The 23,435-nt window shown below is 40.7% G+C and overlaps 1 protein-coding gene across 1 annotated transcript; it reads left to right on the forward strand.

The window, feature by feature from the left end:
* Positions 1–4,477: 4,477 nt before the first annotated feature.
* On the forward strand, positions 4,478–23,003 carry LOC138628362 (vasoactive intestinal polypeptide receptor-like). The gene is made up of 13 exons (XM_069711364.1): positions 4,478–4,627; positions 6,206–6,299; positions 7,465–7,578; positions 13,286–13,392; positions 13,511–13,608; positions 15,203–15,332; positions 17,674–17,827; positions 20,000–20,060; positions 20,770–20,836; positions 20,911–21,002; positions 21,217–21,346; positions 21,927–21,968; positions 22,103–23,003. Exons 1-13 carry the CDS (start codon positions 4,568–4,570, stop codon positions 22,292–22,294), a joined length of 1,341 nt encoding a protein of 446 aa, XP_069567465.1. The 5' UTR covers positions 4,478–4,567; the 3' UTR covers positions 22,295–23,003.
* The last annotated feature ends 432 nt before the right edge of the window (positions 23,004–23,435 follow it).

Raw genomic sequence — 23,435 nt, forward strand, 5'->3', positions numbered from 1 at the left:
TCCTTATTAATTTTCTGCCGGTCCATCTAAAATTAATTCCATCATTAATTAGATATTAGGCCTCAAATAGTGGTATGTTTTGGGGGTGTGTCTGTTTGATTGACAGGCCTGTTGTGCAGTCAGATGGGCGGGGCATAGTGTCAAATCAGGTCGATTTAGAACCACTGCTCATTCCTCCTCAGCTTGTTCACATATAGTCACTTCTGGCTCCAAAACAGCAAGATGGCGACGGACAAAATCCCAACTAGATGCTCCATAACGGCCGTTCACAAACCAGTGGGTGACGTCACTGTTGGTTGCCGCTTGGCTACACAAAGACTTGACATTAAGGTCCTCCTCCTTACATATAAAGCTCTGAATGATCTCGGACCAACTTACATTACCAACTTTCCGGTTAACTACATGCCTTCAAGTGCACTGCGATTATCTGCTGCTGGTTTATTGGACGTTCCCAGCAACAGCTGAAAGATCAGGGATTCAGCTTTTGTCAGTACACTACCTGTAGATATCAGGGAAACTTAAGTTTAAAATACATTTTTTTACTTTAGCCTTTTCGAGCTACGCCTGAAGCTCCCTTGCACTTGTCTGCATTTATGCACTATTGCGCCTTTAAAATGTGTTTTGCTTTATTCAATTCTTTGATCTTAATAAAGTGTTGTCTTGTGTTTCATTTTATTTGTTCAAGTGACATCCAACAGTAACGTGACCCATTGGTTTGGGAACTACCGTTATAAAGCTTCCAGTTTGACTGTTTGACCGTCGCCCACCAATAGCGGAAGCAAGACTGCACCACAGACCCTCAACATTTGTTTGAAGCCCGATATGTAATCAATCACAGGTTTATTTTCAGATGGACCACCAGAAAATTAATTTTAAAAAAAAGAACGACTGTAGCTAACAACACCGTAATAGTTTGTGGAAAAATCTTTTTTACTTTGTATTTCATGAGAGAAGTTGAATGGTAGTCTTTGGAGCCGGAAGCTTTTAAGAGTCACCCCTGGTGGCACTCGGTGGTGATGTAGTTCCGCGTCGGCCTCATTTACCAGAAAAGGAGGCCGAGTCTACTTTTATATGAAGTCATGGTTCTTGTGCATACATTTTTTTTATTTTCCCTTTATCTTCCCCTAAGTAAAAAGTAGCCATCATCAATACACCTGTGCTTTTCCTGCAACGACGTTGCCATGAATAATGTTTATTTGATGGCACGAAACTGGCAGATGTCCCTCATTTAAAGCGAGCTAAGAACTTCAGACAAAAGCAGATTTTAACCTGAAATAAATGTCAGCATGTTTTTTCTTTTCAGTGCAAAAAGAAACCTTTGGCCGAGGAGGCAAAGATGATCTTTATGACTGAGGGTTTCTGAGAAATGTGCTTTTAATTTTACAGAAACAATAAAACACCACTGCCGACTTTTATAAGAGAACAGCAAACATCAGTGGTGTCAAATGACTGCAGTAATTACATCATCATCATCATCATCATTACGGTTGCAGAGGTATCATTAATTTATCACGTCTCTGACTGAAAAGCGTTGTATTTAGTGTGCAAGAAAACCTCCAAAGTTTTAATGGAGAAACTTTACGTGTCTTTTGAAATGCCACACGATTTGCTGAGCAGAACTCAAAAGCCCAAACATTTGATTTTTTATTCCAGAGGAAGGTTATTCTGACATCCTTCATAGCTTTCATAAGCTTTGCTGAGTCACCCGCTGATAGTAGAACCAGAGCAGCGAAGCACCATATGCTGAAAGCTTGGTGCCACCGGAGGAGACAGTGCATTTAAAAAAAACAAGGCCGTGGTTTTGTTCCCAGCTACGTGTTTTCCTCATGGTAAATAACATCATCCTCAGTTCTTCACACTCTGGGCACAGATGCATGGCTGCACGATGACAGAGCAGCCATCTGACCAGAGACACACAGCATGTTTTCACCTTGTATTGTCTGTGAGAGCAGAAACATTTTTCAGTCTTCCCACCACTGCTTTTGTGTGAATTACGAGCTTCTCCACAGTGTATTACAACCACTTTCACATCTACATGCAGCCTATGCATCACTGTTGGATTGTATACAGTAGCCCTATCTTATCTAGGAGCAGTATGTCAGCTATATGACCAGCTCCATATCTGGGAACCAACTGCAACAGACAGATTTTTATAGCATGTAACTATACAGTCTATCTGAATGTCTATAAGTTCAACAATAAACCCTGTAATACACCCGTCAGTACACTACAGCATCCTCTCAGTGTCACCGACAGGTGAGAAAAACCACATGATTCAGGGGAAAACAACATATGGTAAGGGTTCGAAAAAAATGTCTTTAAAGAAATTCATGTTGCTTTCTCACAGACTCAGTAACAGGTCTCCTGGGTGAAAGACAGTCCTGGGTTTGCTCCATCCAACCACTCTCAGCCTGACTACTTTGGACTTTTGTACTTTGTTAAATGACCTCCACCACATGACCTTCCTCTTTGTACATGCCTGTACTTTTCACACCCAGGCGGAGGCAAAACGTGACACGCTATACTGTAGTGTACTGACGGGTGTATTACATGCTTTTACAGTCTGAATCTGTATATTTAAAAGAAAAACTAATATATTAGTTGTTCTATCGTTGGTACGACAGAGGATACAATAAAGTGGAAATGTGGAGAAAAAAGTTGAACTCGCATTACTGTGTTCTCTCCCAATCAGCTAGTAAAAAGGGTGGAAGGAGTATTCAGATTGTTTACTTTTGCAGAAGTACAACACTGTACCCCACTAAAAGTAAAAGTCCTTTGATGGAACTAATAACTTACAGATTGAAACACAACAAGAGGCCCCATCCAGATTCTGCTTTTTGTAAGAGGTCATAAATCTATCAAGGTCGAGACCCTTTGGTTAAATCTTTATTAATGTACTGTTTTTCTAAGCTCTTTAAAGACACTGTCAATTCTTCATCTGTCAAATAAATGCAGTAAAAATGTAATATTTCCCTATAAATTGTGTCCTTATAAGTGTATAAAGTTGTGTATAATACCAAAATACTAGCAAAAGTAAATACAAGTACCTCAAAGCTGCACAGTACTTGAGCCAGAGGCAGCTGATTGTGCAGGATGCAAACAGAGAGTGCAGGTTACGTGATCGAGCACAGCATAGTTACGAAGTAAATACGTGGTATTTATTCAATGGCATTTACTGATACCGTATGATTGATTTACTTTATTGTTGTGTCATGCAGAACTAACACGCCCAGCCCAAGCAGGCGTACAAGACATTATTTAGAAAAAGAAACTATTGAACCAGAGAAGCAACATAAATGTAAAATAATACCAAGAAAATACACAATCCTGACGTTTTTTTCTAGGATTTAGAACAATAGGTCGCAACTTTAAAATATTAAACAACCATTTCATTCTGTCGTTGCCAGTGTATGACAACATTTCCGGATACCGAGCAGACGTTTCATTTAAAAAAGATATTCATAACTCATCATAATTCAAAAGAAAATACTACAATTTATTCTCACTTTCTCCTATAAGTCACATCTTTCACAAAACCTGCCGTTTTCTTCGATAAATCTGCCTCCTTTAAGTTTTTATTTTTTTATTTTTTATTTTATACACTTTATTAATCCCCGAGGGGAAATGTCTTCACTACAGCAGGGGGGCTCTCAGGGGGGAGCTGCTGCAGCAGGCTGCCACTAGCGCGGCGCCAGGTAACCTGACCTGAGGTGCCTGTTTTTGGATGATGGGAGGAAGCCGGAGTACCCGGAGAGAACCCACGCAAGCACAGGGAGAACATGCAAACTCCGCACAGAAAGGCCCAGGACCAGATTCGGACCCGGAACCTTTTTTTGCTGTGAGGTGACGGTGCTAACCACTGCACCACCGTGCCGCCCTAAAGTGCAGCAAGAAGGGTATGTTTGCTTTATCATGAAGTTCACAGACAAAATTATACTTGATTTTAATAAATGTTTGGTTTCTAGCAAGATATCCCTTGACTATTTGTGTTTAGATCTAGCAAGTAACTTTTTACTCATTGTGTTCATGTTGTATGATAAATTATTACGAGATATATAGTTTTGTTGTCAGCTTCCTCAAAAACAAGCTCTGTAACCCAAAGAAAACTGAGATTTAGTCCAAAGTAATACCTTCTCTTTTCTGACATTAAACAAACGATTCAACAGAAATGCAGGAAACTGTCCTGTGTGAAGTCTGCTGTTTTACATTCTTTGAATCTCCACATTCCGGAAGAATAATTCAATACGGAGGACCCAGATGCGTCATAAAAGTTGTAAGGAAGGGAAATACACTACGAGTTCCCTTCAACACCCTCATCTACCGTCGTTCACAGATGATCTTTCATTGGTTCTTTGTTGGTTGTTCAAGGTATAACTGGAGTGGGAGGAGGAGGAGGAGGAGGAGGAGGATTTCAGGAGCGCAGCAGTGTCCTACTCAGAGCGCAAAAGAGCGCACCGAGTCAGCAGGAGGACGCAAACAAACCTGGTGCGGATTATCACTTTGTCTTCAACCCTTTCCCAACATTTTCTACAACCACTCTTTTAATGATTTAACAGCTTCAAAGGACATGTTGGGGCAAATCTCTAAAGGCATCTTCCTCATTTTCTCCTGCATGTTGCTGGAACCCGTGAGTATTTCCAAACACTCGGACTTTTCTCATGACTTGAACCACAGCTGCCTAATTTGGCCATGTTAAATTTGATCACGCAGATCTTTCTAGTGGTGAGTTGGTTCTGAATATGAGTTGATACGGATGTACTCCACAGCCAATCTTGGATACAGGGCGCAGCAATGTGGCCTCTAATGAGCAGCTTGGTTCAGTCAGTGGTCAACATGACTGAAGGTTGTCACCACTTTAGGTCTTTTGTTATTGAAGAATATTTAGAACAATTTCAACTTGGACTTCCTCCCCCATCTCAACACCAGTCTCTTCACTCCAGGTTCAACCTTCTTTTCTTGTTTGTGCTAAAACTCGTACAAAATGTCTTTGATGTTTGGCACATAAAAGAAAAGAAAAGGTTTTTCTACACTACTGTGATTGGTTTTTTTGGTTTTTTTGTGGAGACATTAAGGTGTTTTTATGTCCCCCTCTCTGTCATTTCATGAGGTTGGGGGAATTAACAGGAGAAACAAAGTGCGAGTTGGTCTCCTGCCATGACACCATGGCAACAGCCTCCTTTGTCTGTCTCTGTACTCTGTGGTCTCCACCATCGTTATCCACCAACTGTCTCCTGTAGAGAAGCATGTATAAATCATGCTGGAATTCAGTTGGAGGTCAGATCCCTCAGAACGGCACGCCGGACTGTTTTCATCTCCTTGGTGATGAAAGTGAAATAATGGACCTTGATATTCCTGGTGTGGATGATGACCTAGTGATGATGATTATCATCATCCTGAAAGTTCCCTCCTGTTACTCCAACTCTCACTGCTTCAGGCAGAACTGATCCATCACTGAGAATGTACTGTATTGCCCAACTGTGAATTCGTAGCCACAGGAGTGAGATAAATCATAACAAAATGAGGGAGTCACCTTGTGTGCGGGGAGAGGCTGGGCTTATATGGGCTCATTTTGTGGCTAACAATAGCCACATGCTACCAGTCTGATTAATGCACACAGAGATGAGACTCATCCAGCTAAGTGAGAGCAATAAATCTTCTGGTCCTGCAGAAGGTCTGTATGAATCCTGATGGAAAACCCTCATAGATTTGACTTAATGTTATTCACTTCATGCCTGATGATTCTCTTTGCGTCTTCAAAACATGCACGTTTAAATCTATGAGGAATATTACAGCTGAATTACAAATGAAAGATTGATTTTGTGTCTGTTGTGCATGTACGGGGGGAATAATGTTAGTGCAGTTCAGAGGGGTCCCAGAGGGAACGATGGATGTGTTTGCCTTTACATGTAAAGCACTGTAGACAGCTCATGCAGTGTACCATCGTATGTGAAAGTTTACCTTATAGCTAGAGGGATGATCAACATTATGGATTTTTTTTTAAATTTATTTTCCCCAGCATTAGATGAATGGATCCTATTTCATGTGTGTTTGCTGTAGGTTCTGTAGTTACTTCTATTCAAATGAACAACAAAATATGTAAATTGCTAAGAGGTGCCCAAAGTTTTACACATCTCTGTAAACTGTGTTTAAAATGGACTGTACCCTTAGAAATGTAAAGAAAACATGTGAAATTTTGTCTCCACAGGGGTTTTCAGTGCAGAATCAGATGTGTGACATGAAGAAGGAAATAGACAAGGAAAGGGACATGTGCGAGGCTCAGATTGAGAACAAAACAACAGGTATGTCAGGTTTGAGTGTGTGTGTGTGTGTGTGTGTGTGTGTGTGTGTGTGTGTGTGTGTGTGTGTGTGTGTGTGTGTGTGTGTGTGTGTGTGTGTGTGTGTGTGTGTGTGTTCACCACGACTGCACTTACTCTGTCTTGTCTTAATTTGCTCACTCCACAAGTGGGCTCTGATTGAAGTGTCACAACGAGATTTAAAGACAACAAAAGCTGTTCAAACCTCCCCTCCGGCTTCACATCACACCTTGCATGGTTGACCACCACACCTAATGCCATGCAGCCTCTCGTCACATATGCTCATTTTCAGACAACACATTAAATGCTATTTATGTAAAAATAGAAAAATGAGTGTACAACAATGAAACTTAATTAGGTCATTTGTTGTTTTATTGTTGATAGGATTTGATTTTCATGTTGTCTTACATACTCACAGCAGGCAGCAATATATTCCTCTATTGTCTGTGTTATTGAAATGTTTTTTCCTCAGGTATTAAGAGTCTCTGTTCAGTTTCACACAATGCAGAAGTCATTAAACACTCATTATCTGTTAAATTAAGTTATCATTGCACAGTATTGGTGCCAAATCCTCAGGGTGTTGTTGCAAACATCTCCTGGCAGGGATTTTTCATTGTAACAAATTGTAGAGCAGGTGTGCGTTTCAAAGCTCCGTGACCCGATTCTGCATCCTGAGAGCTTACACACACACACACACACACACACACACACACACACACACACACACACACACACACACACACACACACACACACACACACACACACACACACACACACACACACACACACACACACACACACATTGTGGAAAGTCACAGCGATCTGTTGAATTCAAATAAGAGTGTGTGTAACGCAGGACGAGGAGCTGTTTTGTTCGTCATGGTGGCAGGCAGCATGTTAACTCAGGTCGTCTGCTGTTGTGGACCCGGAGATGCAGTGACAGCTGACCTGAGCTTGCACCTTTAGGCTGCCATGGGAACACCGAGGGTGCTCCACCTTCACCTAAATCAGGCTGCTGTTTGTAACCGCAGTGGACTCGTCACAACAGTGTGAAATCTGTTTCAGTCGATGTTTGTCATCTTTGATTTTTACAGCGTTTGTTTATTTACGATGTCTCTTTTTTTATGGCTCCTCCATCTCTTTATTAGGTTGCAGCGGGACATGGGACAAGATCACCTGCTGGCCCAGTGCTGAAATCGGACAGGTGGTTACCATCCCTTGCCCCAAATATCTCTTCTACTTCTCCGGGGACATACCTACACGTAAGGATGTAGCTTACAAAAGTTGCCTTGTGTTTGCAAGTAAGACAGAGTTAGATAGAAAAAACTATTTGCAAGTTAGCTTTGTTCTATTTTTTGTGTGATGTAAACAATCACGCAGGTTTATGCAATCTTTTGAAAGAAAAGTTAATCTAGATGTCCACTGATGCAGCAGTGGGTGGTCTTTGGCACCCACTGATAATGAACAATAAACAAACCAACACACAAACTCTGGCAAATGCTCAGTAACTACTTAACTGCACCCAAAAGAACAGCAAGAATAATTAAAGCTGCTCTAAGAAATTTTTGTTATTGACAACCAACCAAATGTCTTTGTGTAACATGAAGAAAGTCACCAGTAGTGATGTACATAAATAATTATCTGTAATTCCCTCTCAGCCCCGTGCGGCACTTTAGCATCTTTAAGGCCATTCCCCTCCACAGGCGTCTGTTTTCACCATAAAGGCATTAAAAAAATTCACTGTGCATAACTTTAAACACAAACAGGAAAATTTCACGGCCAGCTGGCGAATATAATGGACTACTGAGCTGCTAATGAGACAGATACTTCCCTCAGGAGTTTTTGTAGCTCAAAACAGAGCTAAAAGGAGAGTAAATATTGTGTGGGAAGCTTGTTGTGCTGCCACCAAGGATCCAAAAAAATGAATTGATTTGAGATTTTTAATCAGGTTTCAGCCCGGTAACACGTCACAGCGTGTAATGGACCCTCTACTCTATTAGAGGATACCGTGTAAGTGTCACGCTTTGCCTCACCTCAGCGTCAAAATCTCAGATACAGGAAGGAAGTGCTTGGATGGAATAAACAGAGGACTTTCATCCGGATGACCAGAAAGCGTGGGTTTCTTTTAAGTAATGTAAGTACGGTACTTACGTAACGTAATGTATAACATCATTACTGATTTTAATCCAGATAATGACCCTTTCCTAACCCTAACTACATGGTTTTTGTTTCCCAAACCTGAAGCACCTTCCTGTTTATGAGTAGGTGAGGCAAAACGTGACACCCTTCAGTCCTCTAGTGGATTTACAGGCGTATTACACACTTCGGCATGATATCTGGTTGCTTTTATCTGTTTTCTTCTTGACTCGAACTGGGACAATACGGGATATACAAGGTAGCTTTCAAACACAAAAATAAACCAATAAACACTACACCAATGAGAATCTCATTAGTCATTATGCCAAACCTGTAATTCCACATCCCTGTGTCAAAGATTAATTTGAAATGTAATGAGGCTGCCTATCCATGGAGGCAGCAGTTACATACAGGATATTTACTACATATGGATTATCTTGATCTTTTTTGTTGTTATTGTTCCAAACACTTCATGCTGTTGAGTCTCTGCCAGCATCAATACGCTTCATAAACCAGAAATAAACATGACGGAGCGCACTGAGAGTCCATAGTGGCTCATAGTCATGATGTCACTCTCCCATGATCACGTATCTTCTCGACTACCTCTCATATATCACAAAGATTACAGTGAAACTCAAAACACATGGCACAGCCAAGTAAGAAAATATGAGCAACTTCCCATCTCAGCACCATCCACCCATCAAAGAGACAGTGTGTTTGTTTGTTCTTCTTTAATCTGTGAAAGCCTCTCAGGGAAATGGTGTTAATTATAAAGAAGCGAAACCATAGTCCTCAGAATTGCCTACTTGTGTTGCAGTTTGTTTGTATTATAGTTCCTAAGAATATTCCCCACTGATTTCCCTCTGATCTCCACTTGTCATTAATTACCACACTAAGTCGCTTCAGTGTAATTATACCATAAGAGTTGATGAAGTTGTCTATTTGTAGTCAGCTGTTAGAGGCGCCTCAGTTTCAACCGGGACCCCCGAGAGTTGAAGTATATTTAAATGAGTTGTAAGAATATGAGTATGACTCTTTAAAGCTGCACTGATTTATATTTACACCGGATCAAACGACAGCTGTTTGTATGTTATGTCAGCCATTCTACCAACTCTGCGTTTAAGCTCCTTTCAGCTCCGTGTTTTGGTTTTCCAGCCGTGCAGTTTTACTTTGCAGCTTTGTTTTAACTATAATGAAGTCACACAAAGCAGCTCAATAATGAAAATAGCGTAGCATTTAGCTACTAAAGAGCCAGATTTATGTGTACACACCACTTATATTGCTTTTTATAGGGTTTGCTGTCGAGAGATCTCCATCAGGTCTGTCAGGTGTAGGGGCTCTTTTCACTACACACAAACTGAACACCAGATGTTCCTCCACCTTCGCTACACTTTGATCATGCTTCATGTTGCAGATTTCAGTTGGAGCTTATTTGCAGGGCTCGTATGCTCAACCTGTGTTCCTCTGCAGACATGCTGACGGGGTTCCTGTTGATGTAATCTTGCGCCTCCTCTCCTTCCTCCCCATCATATTCAGGACATGAGAGTAGCTCGAACCTCTGATTTATAATCAGCATGTGAAGGCTCAGCTGCAGTGCCAGTAGGGGCTGTGTGGGAAGCTGTAATGTGACCCAGATGGGAGATAGTGTGACCTGAGTGAGGAAAGACCTCTAGGGAATAGAGAGAGGACAGATGAGGAATCACCAGATTTCTGAGGTTGAAGGCAGAAGAGGTATATTTCACTGACATGTCAGAGGTTCTGGATCAACAGGCTGTGCAGAGACCACAATGAAGCACAGAGGCTTTAAAGGAAAGAGAAATGACCTGTGCTGCACTGATGTACATGGTATCAATTATGCAGTAAATCAGCTAATGAATGCAGGTCTCTGCTGGTTAAACCTTCTTTTCTCTTGGGTCATGCAAGGGGGACTTCCTTAAGAGGATAATGGATGGTCTGAGATTCTGTACATTATAAATGACAGTGCACTTGGCTGAGAATGTTGTATCTCCAAAATTAGCATTAAGATAAACAGACTTGTTTGTGCAATCCTCAGTTTATTCCTTTATTTAACCTTGAATGGTTAGAGAAATATGATGTTCCCTTTTCGTGAACATATTGCGCAAAAAGTCAATTTAGCCTCACTGTCAGGAACAGTTGTGAAACACTGAAGTTATTAACTCATTCTGAGTCATTCACACACACACACACACACACACACACACACACACACACACACACACACACACACACACACACACACACACACACACACACACACACACACACACACACACACACACACACACACACACACACACACACACACAAGCATTACCAAACACGGCGCCACCGAGATTCAAGGGCAAAGTCATAAATTTAGTTGAGATAGATTTTCCCATTCTCATGAACTCTTTACCTAGTTGGTCTAATGCATGCAAACACAGTCATACATCTCCATTAATGACACAGGAGACGCTAGTTGTCAATGGCTTCACTTACATGCTGTAGTATTCAGCTGAGATGAAGCTGATAATGCTGATATATCTCCCTCCAAGATATAATTGTACAGGATAAAGTATTTGAGCATACAACACTGGCAGAAGAGCTTAGAATATAAACACGAATATGGGCTGATGAACTCATTTGAGCTCCCGTCGTCGTCGTGCATGACACTGAAAATCCTTGCAGTCATGTTTTGGGGATGAAAGCATTCTTCTGGCAATCCCTCAAACAAGCCAAATCCAGTGGTGGCATGGGCTGAAACAGCAGCGGCTTATCTTCGCCTTTGTGTCTTGTCATGTTGTTTGAGGAAGCTAAGCCTCCGTCTTCTCTGCAGTAAGCTACTCAGGTATTTGTGAGCTGACCAAAATTTGAATGCCAAACATATTCTAAAACTTTGGATTGTTGGTTATTTCACAACTCTGTCTTTTGGTTTGATACGGCGTCCGTGCAGCGATACCGTTGGGAAATATGAAGAATGTCCCACATTTAGATTTCTACAGCAGCATTCAAGCGCACGGATTAATTTGTCGCCAGCACACGCAGCGTCCTTTCTTTATTGGCATGAAAGGAGATGAGGAAACGGTACAAATAGGTGTTGCACAATGAGAGACTGAACAAAACCAAAGAGCTGCTACTGTTGGATTAGACACACGTCATGAATGTTGTAAAAGATTCTCTCATTCTTATGAGTTGAAAGTCCCTCATCTGAACACGGATGCATTTAGTTCCTGTTATTTTGAGAGAAAATCCTCAGTTCTAACTGAATCTACCTTTTCAACAACACCATATGCAAAACTAATGAAGTAAGTTTACAGTAATGAAGTACAGTTCTTGTGTTCTCTTTAATTCCATTTACCATCCACAGCCTTTTTTACATTTTATCATTGACTGAGAAATGGGAGAGAAAAGAGACACAGGAAGAGAGAGTTGTGTCTGACATTCAACAAAAGTCCCTGAAATCTAATCGGACACATTTCTATTTAATAGAATTCCTTTTAACCAGAGCTACCAGGAATTCCCAATTTATTGCTAATGCTTAAGTGAGCCATATTTACTAAAACAGCAGAGTAAAAACAAAACAACACTCTGATTTAGATTTGCTGGCTTAATAATGATATTAACAAAAGAATTTGAGCTAATAGTTATAATTTTGGTGTAAAATGTGGTTATCGGCAGCTGTATGTAATTTAAAGGTAGGCAGAAAATATGAATCCATTCACTCATTTATTCACTTTTTCCATTCAGTCTATGAATTTTGTTCTCTACTCTACTCTACTCTACTCTACTCTACTCTACTCTACTCTACTCTACTCTACTCTACTCTACTCTACTCTACTCTACTCTACTCTACTCTACTCTACTCTACTCTCCCCGACTTAACTTTACCTGACTCGACTGGACTTTGCCCGACCACGCTTGACTTGACTCGACTGTACTCTACTCTACTTTACCTCTGCTACAGGACTCTATTCTCCTGAGGTCTTGTCTTCTGTTCTTGTTTTCTAAAGCCATACTCTTCTCTAGTGATCTCTACTGTACTTTACAGGAGTTTGTCTCTCCTCTACTGATCTCTACCCTACTGTACTCTAAAGAGTTCTGGTCCAGTACAATCCACTGAGCTTTTAGTCTACTGTACTCTAGTCTAATGAGCTCTTGTCTTCTGGACTTTACTGAGCTCTGCTCTGCTGTAGAGATGAGCTCTGCAGAGCTCTACATTATTCTGCTACCTCCACTCTACTTTAGAGAGCTCTACTCTAACCTGCTGAGGCAGAGCTCTGATCTACTCCTGGGCTCTTGTTTGCTTTCTTCCACTAAGCTCTGCTCTACAGAGCTAAAGTCTGCTGTACTCTACAAGCCTACTGCACTGCTTTCTAGCAACCCCTCATCTACTGAACTCTACAGAACTCAACTCTGCTCATTTCATGTCCTCTTCTCTCTGACTGGTCCGTCTAGTGCGCCTCAATCTTTCAACTCTGCCCCTATGACCAAGTCAGAGTAAAAATATCTCCACTTGACTTGTGTGTGTGTGCAGCTTGAGAGTAATTAAGAAACAGATGGAGGCAACTACACATGGGAACTGTCCCCTGTTGGACGACTGATTCCCTTCAGTCATTCCCTCCATTTCTTTTTCGTATTTGGGAATATTCCAGTCAGTTACATACATGATATATGTGTAAATGTAAGAGTAGTTCTGCCTCGCAGCTCATCCAACTCCGCTTTCAACACACACACATACATTACTGTACTTAGAAATAAAACACACTGAAGCTGCAGAAGCTGTAGTGTTGTGAGAATGATGTCCAATCTCCCCTCTGTCTCCCTGCTCATCAGGTAATCTGTCAAAGACCTGCACTGCAGACGGCTGGACCCCGATCAGCATAAACTCCTACATACTGGACTGTGGATACAATCCCAACAGCACCGTGGACGATAATACAGTCAGTATGGCAACCAGGATTTGAAACTCCTGCAGCATGTTGCTACTGCTGCTGCTAAATGTCAAACTCACTCCAGATGACCTGTTTCCATCGAATGTAATAGAATATGTTGTTGCAGGGAAACTTCTTTGATGCTATCAAAGTGGGTTACACCATCGGACACAGCGTGTCGCTCATCTCTCTGACGTTCGCCATCATTATACTCTGTCTCTTCCGGTAAGGAGATTTGTCAAAATGCTGCTTAATGTTCCTGGGTAAAGCCAATCAAGCACCTTTTCTCCATCATTTAGAGCCATAAAACCCAGTTGATCTCCCATTTCGCACCACACTTCCTGCATTTTATGGAGGTTTTACTGTGTTTTTCACACAGTAATGTAACCAGATTTGAAACTTTGACATCATCTGTATCAATATTTCCGACTGGTCAGCAGCTATAAAGTCAAACTGTAAAGTCGAAGCATTTATATGGGCGCCTGTTGTTCACAGCATGTTCCCTCTTGTCCTTCAGTCTCAGGGTTGCAGAGAAAGAGAAATGATGGCAGTGCGTGTTGGCATGACACAGCTCTGATCATTAGATGAACTTTAAGTGTCTGGTGTCTCCGGCCTCTAATAAACAGCCCACTCCGTTCAGCTGGGTGTGTTTGAATTCGGTCTGTTTGTGCATGTGGGCTAAACAACAAGGAATGTGTTGACTCCTCGGGGTTATGAAATGCTGTAATTTTTCATGTTCGGCTGCAGACGCATCATTGAAGCAATTGGTTGATGCTGCGTGCTGCTGCACCCGACCTGCCGGATGGTTTTATACAATTCATCCCAAATCATCAGATCACCGGAAAGATCTTTGTTTGTAAACACCCACAAGAGAGAATTTACATCAGTTTTTCTGCAAACCCCCTGATTTGTTCTTGTTTACTTCTGTGCTGAATGTCGAGTCAGAGTTTTTTTTACATTTGTCTGTGCCTGATGAACATATGTTTCACTGCAAAGCTACATCCATGTAAAGTGTGAAACATACAGATCGTTTTTCCTGACAATCGCATTGTTTAAATGTAGATAACAGCACAACACAGTACAAGCACATCACAAAGTAAGAGATGTGCTTGTAATGACTGCTCTCCTCAACTAAAATACACGTTCTTTCCGTGAATATTTGCACCTGTAATTAAAGTGAAATTAATAATTTCTTCATATTTATTCAGATTTTCTTCTTTGGTGTCATTAACACATGTTATCGGATGATTTTCAGGATAGGTCACATAAACAGCACATTTTCCAATTTAACTCAGAGGATAGGCATGAAGAAAATTAAGTGAGTCACTTTTTCTTTTTGATTTAAAGGTGCAATATGTGAAAGTTGAGTCTTGTCTTGTAATCCCTCTCTTTATACGTGAGTCACTTTAGTGTCCAGGCAGTCTGGAGTTCCCACAGTTTGGTCTAACTTTGCGAGCTCTTTCCCCGTCGTTAGGTGGCTTTTTTTTTTTTATTAAACTGACAGTTGTGAAATCAGATTGTTTGCACCCATTTGTTGATTAACAAAAAAATTTGTTTTTAGCAAGACTGGAGGTCAGTACGGCTGGTTTGTTTGCTACATTAAGCTGCCTTTAGATAGTTAACGAGCTGGCTTATCTACTCACATACAGCTGTTATAATTGATCTGAACTTTGTATCAACAAACAGCAAACTGAATACATTAAAACGGTCACTTTTTTCACAATCTGTTGATAGTTAATTGTTTAATCCCTAAAACAAATCGAAGAAAATGTCATACACATTGGAGTTTTAAATCATCGTCTTTTTTTTTCTTTCACAGGAAGCTCCACTGCACAAGAAACTACATCCACATGCATTTGTTTGTGTCATTTGCACTGAAAGCTGTGACTGTCTTCATCAAGGACGTGGTTCTGTATGATGTCGGTGAGACAGACAATTGCCAGTCGTCCGTGAGTACGCCGTTCACTCTCCTTCCCGCGGCCGCTGAAGGCTCTGCTTTCACTCACCAACACATCTATTCTTTTAGTAGATTTGTACACTTTATTAAATTCCTTCTCTTTGGATAAAAAAGCACTGCATTGTAGCTAACTTGTTCAGCTGTAACTTTCTCTCCAAACCTGAGGGAATTCTCGCCCAAACTTTACAGACATTAAATGCGCGGCCTCTGAGTTTACGTAAGGTTCTGGGTGTAGCAGTGTTTGCCAAGTCTCTTCCACCCCTGAGACAATGTTTTCCCATTCATTCGTCCAGCAGGATGCTGTGAGAGTTCCTGTTTGCTGAACATTAAGCCTGAAGTGCAGATAGCTTCGTCAATTAATCACATTCAAAGTTCTTCTTATCTAGTTTTTAATCATTTTATCTCGACCACAATCGTAGCCATAATATCACAAGTGCTAAGTTAAGATAAGGAGTGAGATAAACTCCTGGATGTCATACAGTTTCACATAATGCAGCTGTTTTATTTTTGTGTGATTGATAAAGTCGCCGACGTCTGTGTTGTTTTCTCAGATCTTGCTCCAGCTGAATCCACTGCTTTATTACCAGAGAGGATTAGATTAGAGGGTAAATCACCTGTTTACTGTCTCTAAATGCCAATCGTGAATGGCTGAGTTTAGATGTTTCCTCTTCAGGGTATTCAGATTGGCCCGATCCAAACACAGCTGTTAAATCTCTCAAACACCACAGTGAAAAAAAAAAAACATAGAAAGGAAACTCCACCAGTTTTAAACACTTTTAAAGTTCAGTTTACTCTGTGTGAGATGGACCTTTTAGCTTGTGAAAACCCTTGTTTAGGGAGTTGAAGTAGAAACAGAGAGCCCCATTCAAATCTACGCCTGGAAGAAAACCTTATGTTGTGTAATCCATTCATTTCAAGCTGACAGGGTTTTTAAATTTTTTTTTTATGAAAATAATAGAATGATATCATGTGTTGATTTTTCAGTGATATCTTACACTTTATCCGATAAGCCTTGATCACCTTAGTTTAACATCTTCAGCTCAACAGGACAGAGAGTGATGAACAACGTGACAATTTCGATAGCAAAGATTATAACTAAAAAGATGGAAAAACAATAGACAGACAGCATTGGTTGATCTCATGTATATAAGAAAGCAAGCTGCAAGTGCATGTAGTATGTGGCAAGTGTTCAAGTATTTTAGATAAGAGAAAATGAAACAGAGGCTGGCTACGAAATCAGTTTTAGAACTTCTGGCTCTGTGTAATGTCCTGGAGTGGAACGATAAAACTGATAGCACTCTCATATCTGTCTGTTAAATATGAAACCACGGCCAAGATTGCACATTACTCTCAGCAACATAGATAATTCCATATTTTTGACCCAAAGGAACTAAAACTCAAATGTCTTGGACTCAACTGCTTTGATTATAAGATTTATTTTTTGCCTTCGTCTTTCTGGATTCTTGATCCAATTTCACTGATAATATACTGTATTTGTACACGTCAATTCAATATACTTTGAGGTGACCTCTACAGGCTAATTTGAACTGGTATGACGAGTAGTTTATGGCCGCTACAGTATCTAGGTTTGATCTAAAGGCAACTGGATTTCTTTTATTTTCTTGAACATGTTTTGCCTCTCATTGAAAAGGCTTCTTCAGTTTTGGCAGAAATTGTCACAGTTGGGTTGCCTTTGGATAAAACCTGGATTGATCATGACCTAGATGACTGAGAGCCTTCACAGGCTTTTTCAGGCCAGATATTTCTTTATAACAGATGTTTCTGAGTCAGGTTGCTGATTTTGTGACACCTCTCTACATGTGCTCCACTATATTTCTGGGATAAACATCATAATCGTCCCTGGTTACCATGGTGGCATTTGTTCTGCAAATAGTGTTGCTTTAAATTTATACATTTTCAGGAACCTTTGCAAAGAAGCATCCCGGTGGATCAAACTTGCCATCTCTCAGTTACATTAGAGCTACCCAACCACTAACAACTGTTTTCTTCCCATAGAGCTGTGTGGTGCTTTATATATAACCATTAACATGAATCTCAATCTCACTAGATTACAGATTACTTTTTTTTTTTAACAGTGTAATCAGTGCAAATGTAACTGTAGCATCTCTTCTAATTAAGTTGTTCATATTCATTGACTGTCTCTTGATCAGATTTTATTTTTAATAGAAGAGTTATCAATATCAATTTCAGAGTAATTTCCTAAATACATTCTGTATGTGGCCTTGTCTTTATTATTTGAATTATAATAGAATCATATTTACATACTTTCCCTGGTAATGCAATTTAACTCCTAATATGTAAATGTATTGCAGGTGGGCTGCAAAGCAGTGGTGGTCTTCTTCCAGTATGGGATCATGGCCAGTTACTTCTGGCTGCTGGTGGAGGGCCTTTATCTTCACGCTCTGTTAGCCGTCTCCTTCTTCTCTGAGAGGAAGTACTTCTGGTGGTACATCCTGGTTGGTTGGGGTACGTGCTATACTTTAATGAATGCAAACACTTCAGATTGGATTTAATCTTTATGTCTGAAGTGACTGCCAAAAATAATCATATGCGCACATTGGGCAACCTGAACATCTGTTTAAATCCATAGTACAACAGCTATGACATTCAGCCACAGCATTAAAACCACCTGCCTGATACTGTGTTGATCAGGCTCACAATACACTCTCATCTCAAATGAGAGGCACAGAGAGACGGTGGAAACAAACAAGGCTGGGTAAAACTATGGATTTTTTCATACAGGGATTTCTTCCTGTATTCCTGATAGCCAGTACACTATTGGCGCCTTCGTGCCACCAAAACCCCTCAGACCTGTCTAATAATGGCTCTACAAAACCTCTTAAGGTGTCCTGTGGTATCAGGCACCAAGACATTACCAGACAACCCTTCAGGTCCTGGAAGTTGTGAGGTGGGGCCTCCATGGATCAGACTTGTTTTTCCAGCACCTCCCACAGATGCTCGATCAGATTAAGATCTGGAGAATTCGTAAATCAAATCACCACAGTGAACTTTTTTGTCATGTTCTTTAAACCATCCTTGAATAGGTTTTGCAGTGTGGCAGAGGTGTGTACATGGTCTGCAGTAATGTTTAGTTAGGTGGTATGTGTCTAAGTAACATCCAGAAGAGTGCCAGGACCCGAGGTTTCCCAGCAGAACATTGGCCGAAGCTTTAAACTACGTTGTCTTGTTTCCATCTCTTCTCCAAGTAAACAACGCACACACACATGGTGTAAAAACAAATGTGATTCATCAGCCATCTTCTTCCTTTGCTCCATGGTCTAGTTCTTTCCATCACATGCCCATTATGGGTGCTTTCAGCTGTGGACAGGGGTCAGCCTGGGCAGTTTGACCCGTCTGCAGAAACACCGTCGGACACACTTCAAGCTGCGATGCCTTCGGTGTTCTGACACTTTTCTTTTAAAGGCAGCATTAAGGTTTTCAGTCATTTATGCTACAGTGTGGTTTGGGATCGGACCGTTCAGGTCAGGCTTGGCTCCTCTCGGGCATCAATGAGGCTTGGGCAGCCATTGGTGTCGTCAGTTCCCCGGTTGTCCTTCCTACTAACCACTGCTGACGGGGAAGACCTGTAGTAGTCTCGCCATTCCTGTATGTCAGAATCTGTCAAATCCTTCTGCTCTTCCATTTTTTCCTGCTTCCAACATGCATCAACTTCAGGCTCACTTGCTGCATAATATATCCATGCCCTTAGCAGGTGCCATCGAAACAAGGAAGTTAAAGTTATTCTCTCCCACTGTCACTGGTTTTAATGTTGTGGCTGATCACTGGATATGATTATATGCAAATTAATTTCTGAGTAAGGTTTTATACGTGCATCTGTTTCAGGAAAATGGTGAGCCTTTTCATCTGCATATAAATGAGATTTGCTGAGATTAGCAGCAGGCAGCTGGCACTCTTGTTGTTGTAATTCAAGAGTCCTGCAATGCTTTAGATGGGAAAACAACTTCATGCCCTTTTGGTGACATCATATATGAATTAAATTAATTCTCTGCTGAATTCATAGATTATACAAGTAGACAAGACCCTTTATATTTTTAATAGATAGATGATTTTCATTTAGCAGGGAGCATGCTCTTTTGAAAGCTTTCATCAAAAATACATAATGATCTATTCATACACAAGAATTGTCTGAGCCCTTGTGGAGTTCTATCATCTTAATTTAATGTATGATATTAATTTTCTTTCCTTTTGGTCCTAAGATGTCCTTTAAAATGTGTATATCACAATCATTCTCTAAATATCTGATGGTTTTTTTTTCCCATCACATAAATATTCCATCAATAAAGTAGCTCTACAAATAGGTTTGAAATGTTACGTCTGCCCACAGAAAAATGGAAACAGATCTTTCCTGCAGATATCCAGGATGAGCCAATATTGGTGCACAGCACATAAAAGTCTTGCTAAAAAATTATAAGCATGTACCCAGAATGCAATATTGCTTTAGCTATAAAACCATTCAAAAGATGAACAGTGTACACATTCTCATAGCTGATCCACTTATTCAGTCATGCTCAGTCAGTGCAGCGTTTGTTTGAACGCAGCGGGCAGATTTCTCTCTGAGAAATTATTCTCATGTTAAAATAACTTCAAAGTAATTCTGTTTATGTTTCTTGTTTTCAGGGGCTCCAACCGTCCTTATCTCAGCATGGGTGATCACGAAGGCTTATTTAAATCATCCGGGGTGAGCTGGCTATTTATCGTTGTTTTAATCTTGCTGATTAAAGTGAAGTTTTCATCATTACCAGGTTCAGTTTTGATTGAGTGGATAAAAATAACAAAACAAACATTTATCGCTGGTCTCAGAATAAAACTCAGACAAGAGTGTTTTGCCTACACAACCTTACGAGGCAAAAATATAATAAGCCTTTTGGAAATGTTTTACTATATAAAAAATATATTTCATTACAGTACAAAAGAAAACCTTTGATTGTTCATACAACCAGGTGCTAAAGCAAAGAAGGTGTTAAGTTTAAGTTTTCAGCAAAATTGACCTTCTTTGTCCTATCTGTTTTCTGAAATAAAAACATATTTTTAAATAACCAACAGATTATGGTATCCTAACGATGGAGAAAAATAACACTACTTAAATTACCGGCGCCGCTACAGCTAGAGTAGCTAAGCTCTAAATTAGCAGCACAGTCTTTGACTTTTTATGTGAATTTGTGCATTTTTAACTATTTTGAAATCATATGTTATTTATATTTATCTATTTACAATTTAATTGACCAGTTCATGAGTTAACAAGAGAACATAAATAATATTCTGTACGTTGCTAATGTTTATTTAAAGTGTTACAATATCTCCATCAATTTCACTTATAGCTCAGTCAATGGTTTGTTTTATTGATGTGTTTTTAAATTATTTTGTTTGTAATTTCTCTCTTCTGGCAGATGCTGGGAGATAATTGATGACAGTCCTTGGTGGATCATCAAAACACCTATTTTAGTCACCATACTTGTAAGTCACGACACCTCTTCGTGAGTAACACTTCACACACAACGTGACACTAACCGGTCAGCTACTCTCGGCAGGTGAACTTTTTCCTCTTCATTTGTATCATCCGGATTTTGCGACAGAAGATGAATTGCCCCGACATCGGAAGAAAGGAGTCCAATCAGTACTCGTAGGTTTTCAGTGCAACACGTCAACATCTCTAACAAAGCGATCGTTACAGTGGCTTCTTTTTTATTGACATTCATTGAATAGATTACATTTCTACCGTTAAGTTTTCATGTTTAGCTCTTGCATCGTGACAATTGCAGCCTTGATCTGAGCTTTTGTTGAACTTTAGAGTGAACAGCCTTCTCTTCACTTTTTTGATTTTCTGCTGTTTTTAGGAGACTGGCTAAATCCACACTGTTGTTGATCCCCCTCTTTGGTATAAACTACATCATTTTTGCCTTCATCCCCGACCACATCCACCCACAAGTGAGGATGGTGTTTGACCTTATTCTGGGCTCATTTCAGGTAACGTCCCATAACTGCAAAGTGTTGCGAAGGCAGCCTGTAGTCATCATTTGGAAAGGTTAGACAGAAGTGTTACCATTCACAGATGAATTATGGGATTTGATTTAAACCTTTTTTTGAATTCTACAAGACTGTAATATTGTTTTTTGAGTAGAATTGATGCCACAAATATGGCACCAGTAAAAATCCTTTGATGTGGCTTACATGAAAACCACTGGTACCGTAAAGACATTTTGACGAAGCAAATGAATGGTTAGTGAGCTGACATGTTTGATTTTGTGTGCTTGAGTTTGCTGATTTATTTAGTATTAAATTAGATAATAATGCTGAGTGCAAAGTGCAACGATAGAAACCTGGCAATAGAAAGTGTTCTGAATTTATAACAGTTTTAGCTCAGAGTGATATCTCCCAAGAAAATTTCCCAGAGGTTTAAATGATGAACCTCCTGTCTGGGCCTGAAGTTGTTCATAATCTTACCCTCATTAGTCATACACAAATATTTTGAGTGTTTCCCCAGCTGTACTATCACACTGGTATTTCTTACTGAGAGACGCGTTTTATCTGCTTTTCTCTTCAACAGGGTTTTGTGGTTGCAGTCTTGTACTGCTTTCTGAACGGAGAGGTGAGTAAATGCAACCAAGCTCTTTATGATGTTTATTGTCCTGTTATGCTGCAAAATCTCATTTCACCTCACCCTCCTACCACTTCAGTCCCCTTTCCTCATCCTATTTGTCTCCCTCTCCGTCTCTCCTGCAGGTGCAGTCGGAGATTAAGCGTAAGTGGCGCAGATGGATGCTGCAGAGGTTCCTGGGTGCCAACACCAAGTACCAGCAGCCCTCCATAGGCAGCAACGGCAACAACTTCAGCACCCAGATCACCATGTTGACCAAATGCAGCCCTACAACACGGCGGACGTCTGCGTGTCGGGAGCACCTCTCTGCCATCTGAAACCCACTTAAAGTTGACGCTCTGTTTTTATCATCATGTACTGGAATGTGTGGCTCGTGTGCACTGTTGCAATCCAGCAGATATGAAAGTCAATCTGATGTAAGACTGAAGCTCATTTTGTTTGTCGTTATCCAGTGCCAGTTAGTGTTTTTCTTGCAAGCGTGGAAACCCATCTGAAACCACTAAGGAGGCACTTTGGCTAATTAATGAAAGGGTTAAACAATAAGAAGAAAGAAGCATTACCCATTTACTGACTGCAGTAAAGTAGCTTTGGAGGATGTTTGGAGGTTGACTGAACTGACAGTCAGGTTTCGGATATTTACATAAAGGCCGGTGCCTCACTGATGTTTAGGCAAATAGATTGGGGCGGCACGGTGGTGCAGTGGTTAGCACTGTCACCTCACAGCAAAAAAAGGTTCCGGGTTCGAATCCGGTCCTGGGCCTTTCTGTGCGGAGTTTGCATGTTCTCCCTGTGCTTGCGTGGGTTCTCTCCGGGTTCTCCGGCTTCCTCCCATCATCCAAAAACATGCACCTCAGGTCAGGTTACCTGGCGCCGCGCTAGTGGCAGCCTGCTGCAGCATCTCCCCCCTGAGAGCCCCCCTGCTGTAGTGAAGAAATTTCCCCTCGGGGATTAATAAAGTGTATAAAATAAAAAAATAAAATAATAAAAAAAATTAGCTCGTACTGGAGTGTAATGCCTTGTTGGAATCACATGACGAGTCTCTTGAGGATACTGGCAACTTGTGCAGAAAATCAGTCATCAGAGTAACATTAAGTAGAGTACAGTAACACGCCAGAGCAGGCAGATAGGTCCTTATATCCACTACAGTGGAGGAAAAAAGGGAATGGGACTCTTGGCTGGCATCTGATGTGAAGCGATAGATGAATAAAGCCCGAGACGAGCTGCATCCTATAAGAAGCAAGATGTTTAATAACAGGATATGTTACACAACCACTTAACCTAAGGGCCCACGTTGCTTCGGGGACCGACGGTAGCCACATCGATGACAGTGTGGGGCTGTCATGAACAGTATTCACAGAGGGGCAATCTATAGCATAACCAGCGTACTGGACCCTCCTGCCCTGGCTACGACAGTTTTATATGAAGAACACACTCTTCTGAATTACTGCCGTGTAACAT

The sequence above is a fragment of the Brachyistius frenatus genome, unplaced genomic scaffold (assembly GCF_029030835.1).
Source record: "Brachyistius frenatus isolate BFR_SWC_R1_liver_20210118 unplaced genomic scaffold, ASM2903083v1 Contig_99, whole genome shotgun sequence".
Lineage (NCBI taxonomy): Eukaryota > Metazoa > Chordata > Actinopteri > Embiotocidae > Brachyistius > Brachyistius frenatus.

What these genes read in the sequence shown, in the direction of transcription:
- LOC138628362 (XM_069711364.1), top strand. Translation starts at nt 4,568, where the DNA reads ATGTTGGGGCAAATCTCTAAAGGCATCTTCCTCATTTTCTCCTGCATG. An exon ending in CAGACAATTGCCAGTCGTCC is followed by an intron (nt 15,333 to 17,673) that starts GTGAGTACGCCG and finishes AATGTATTGCAG; the next exon opens with GTGGGCTGCAAAGCAGTGGT. An exon ending in CTATTTTAGTCACCATACTT is followed by an intron (nt 20,837 to 20,910) that starts GTAAGTCACGAC and finishes TACTCTCGGCAG; the next exon opens with GTGAACTTTTTCCTCTTCAT.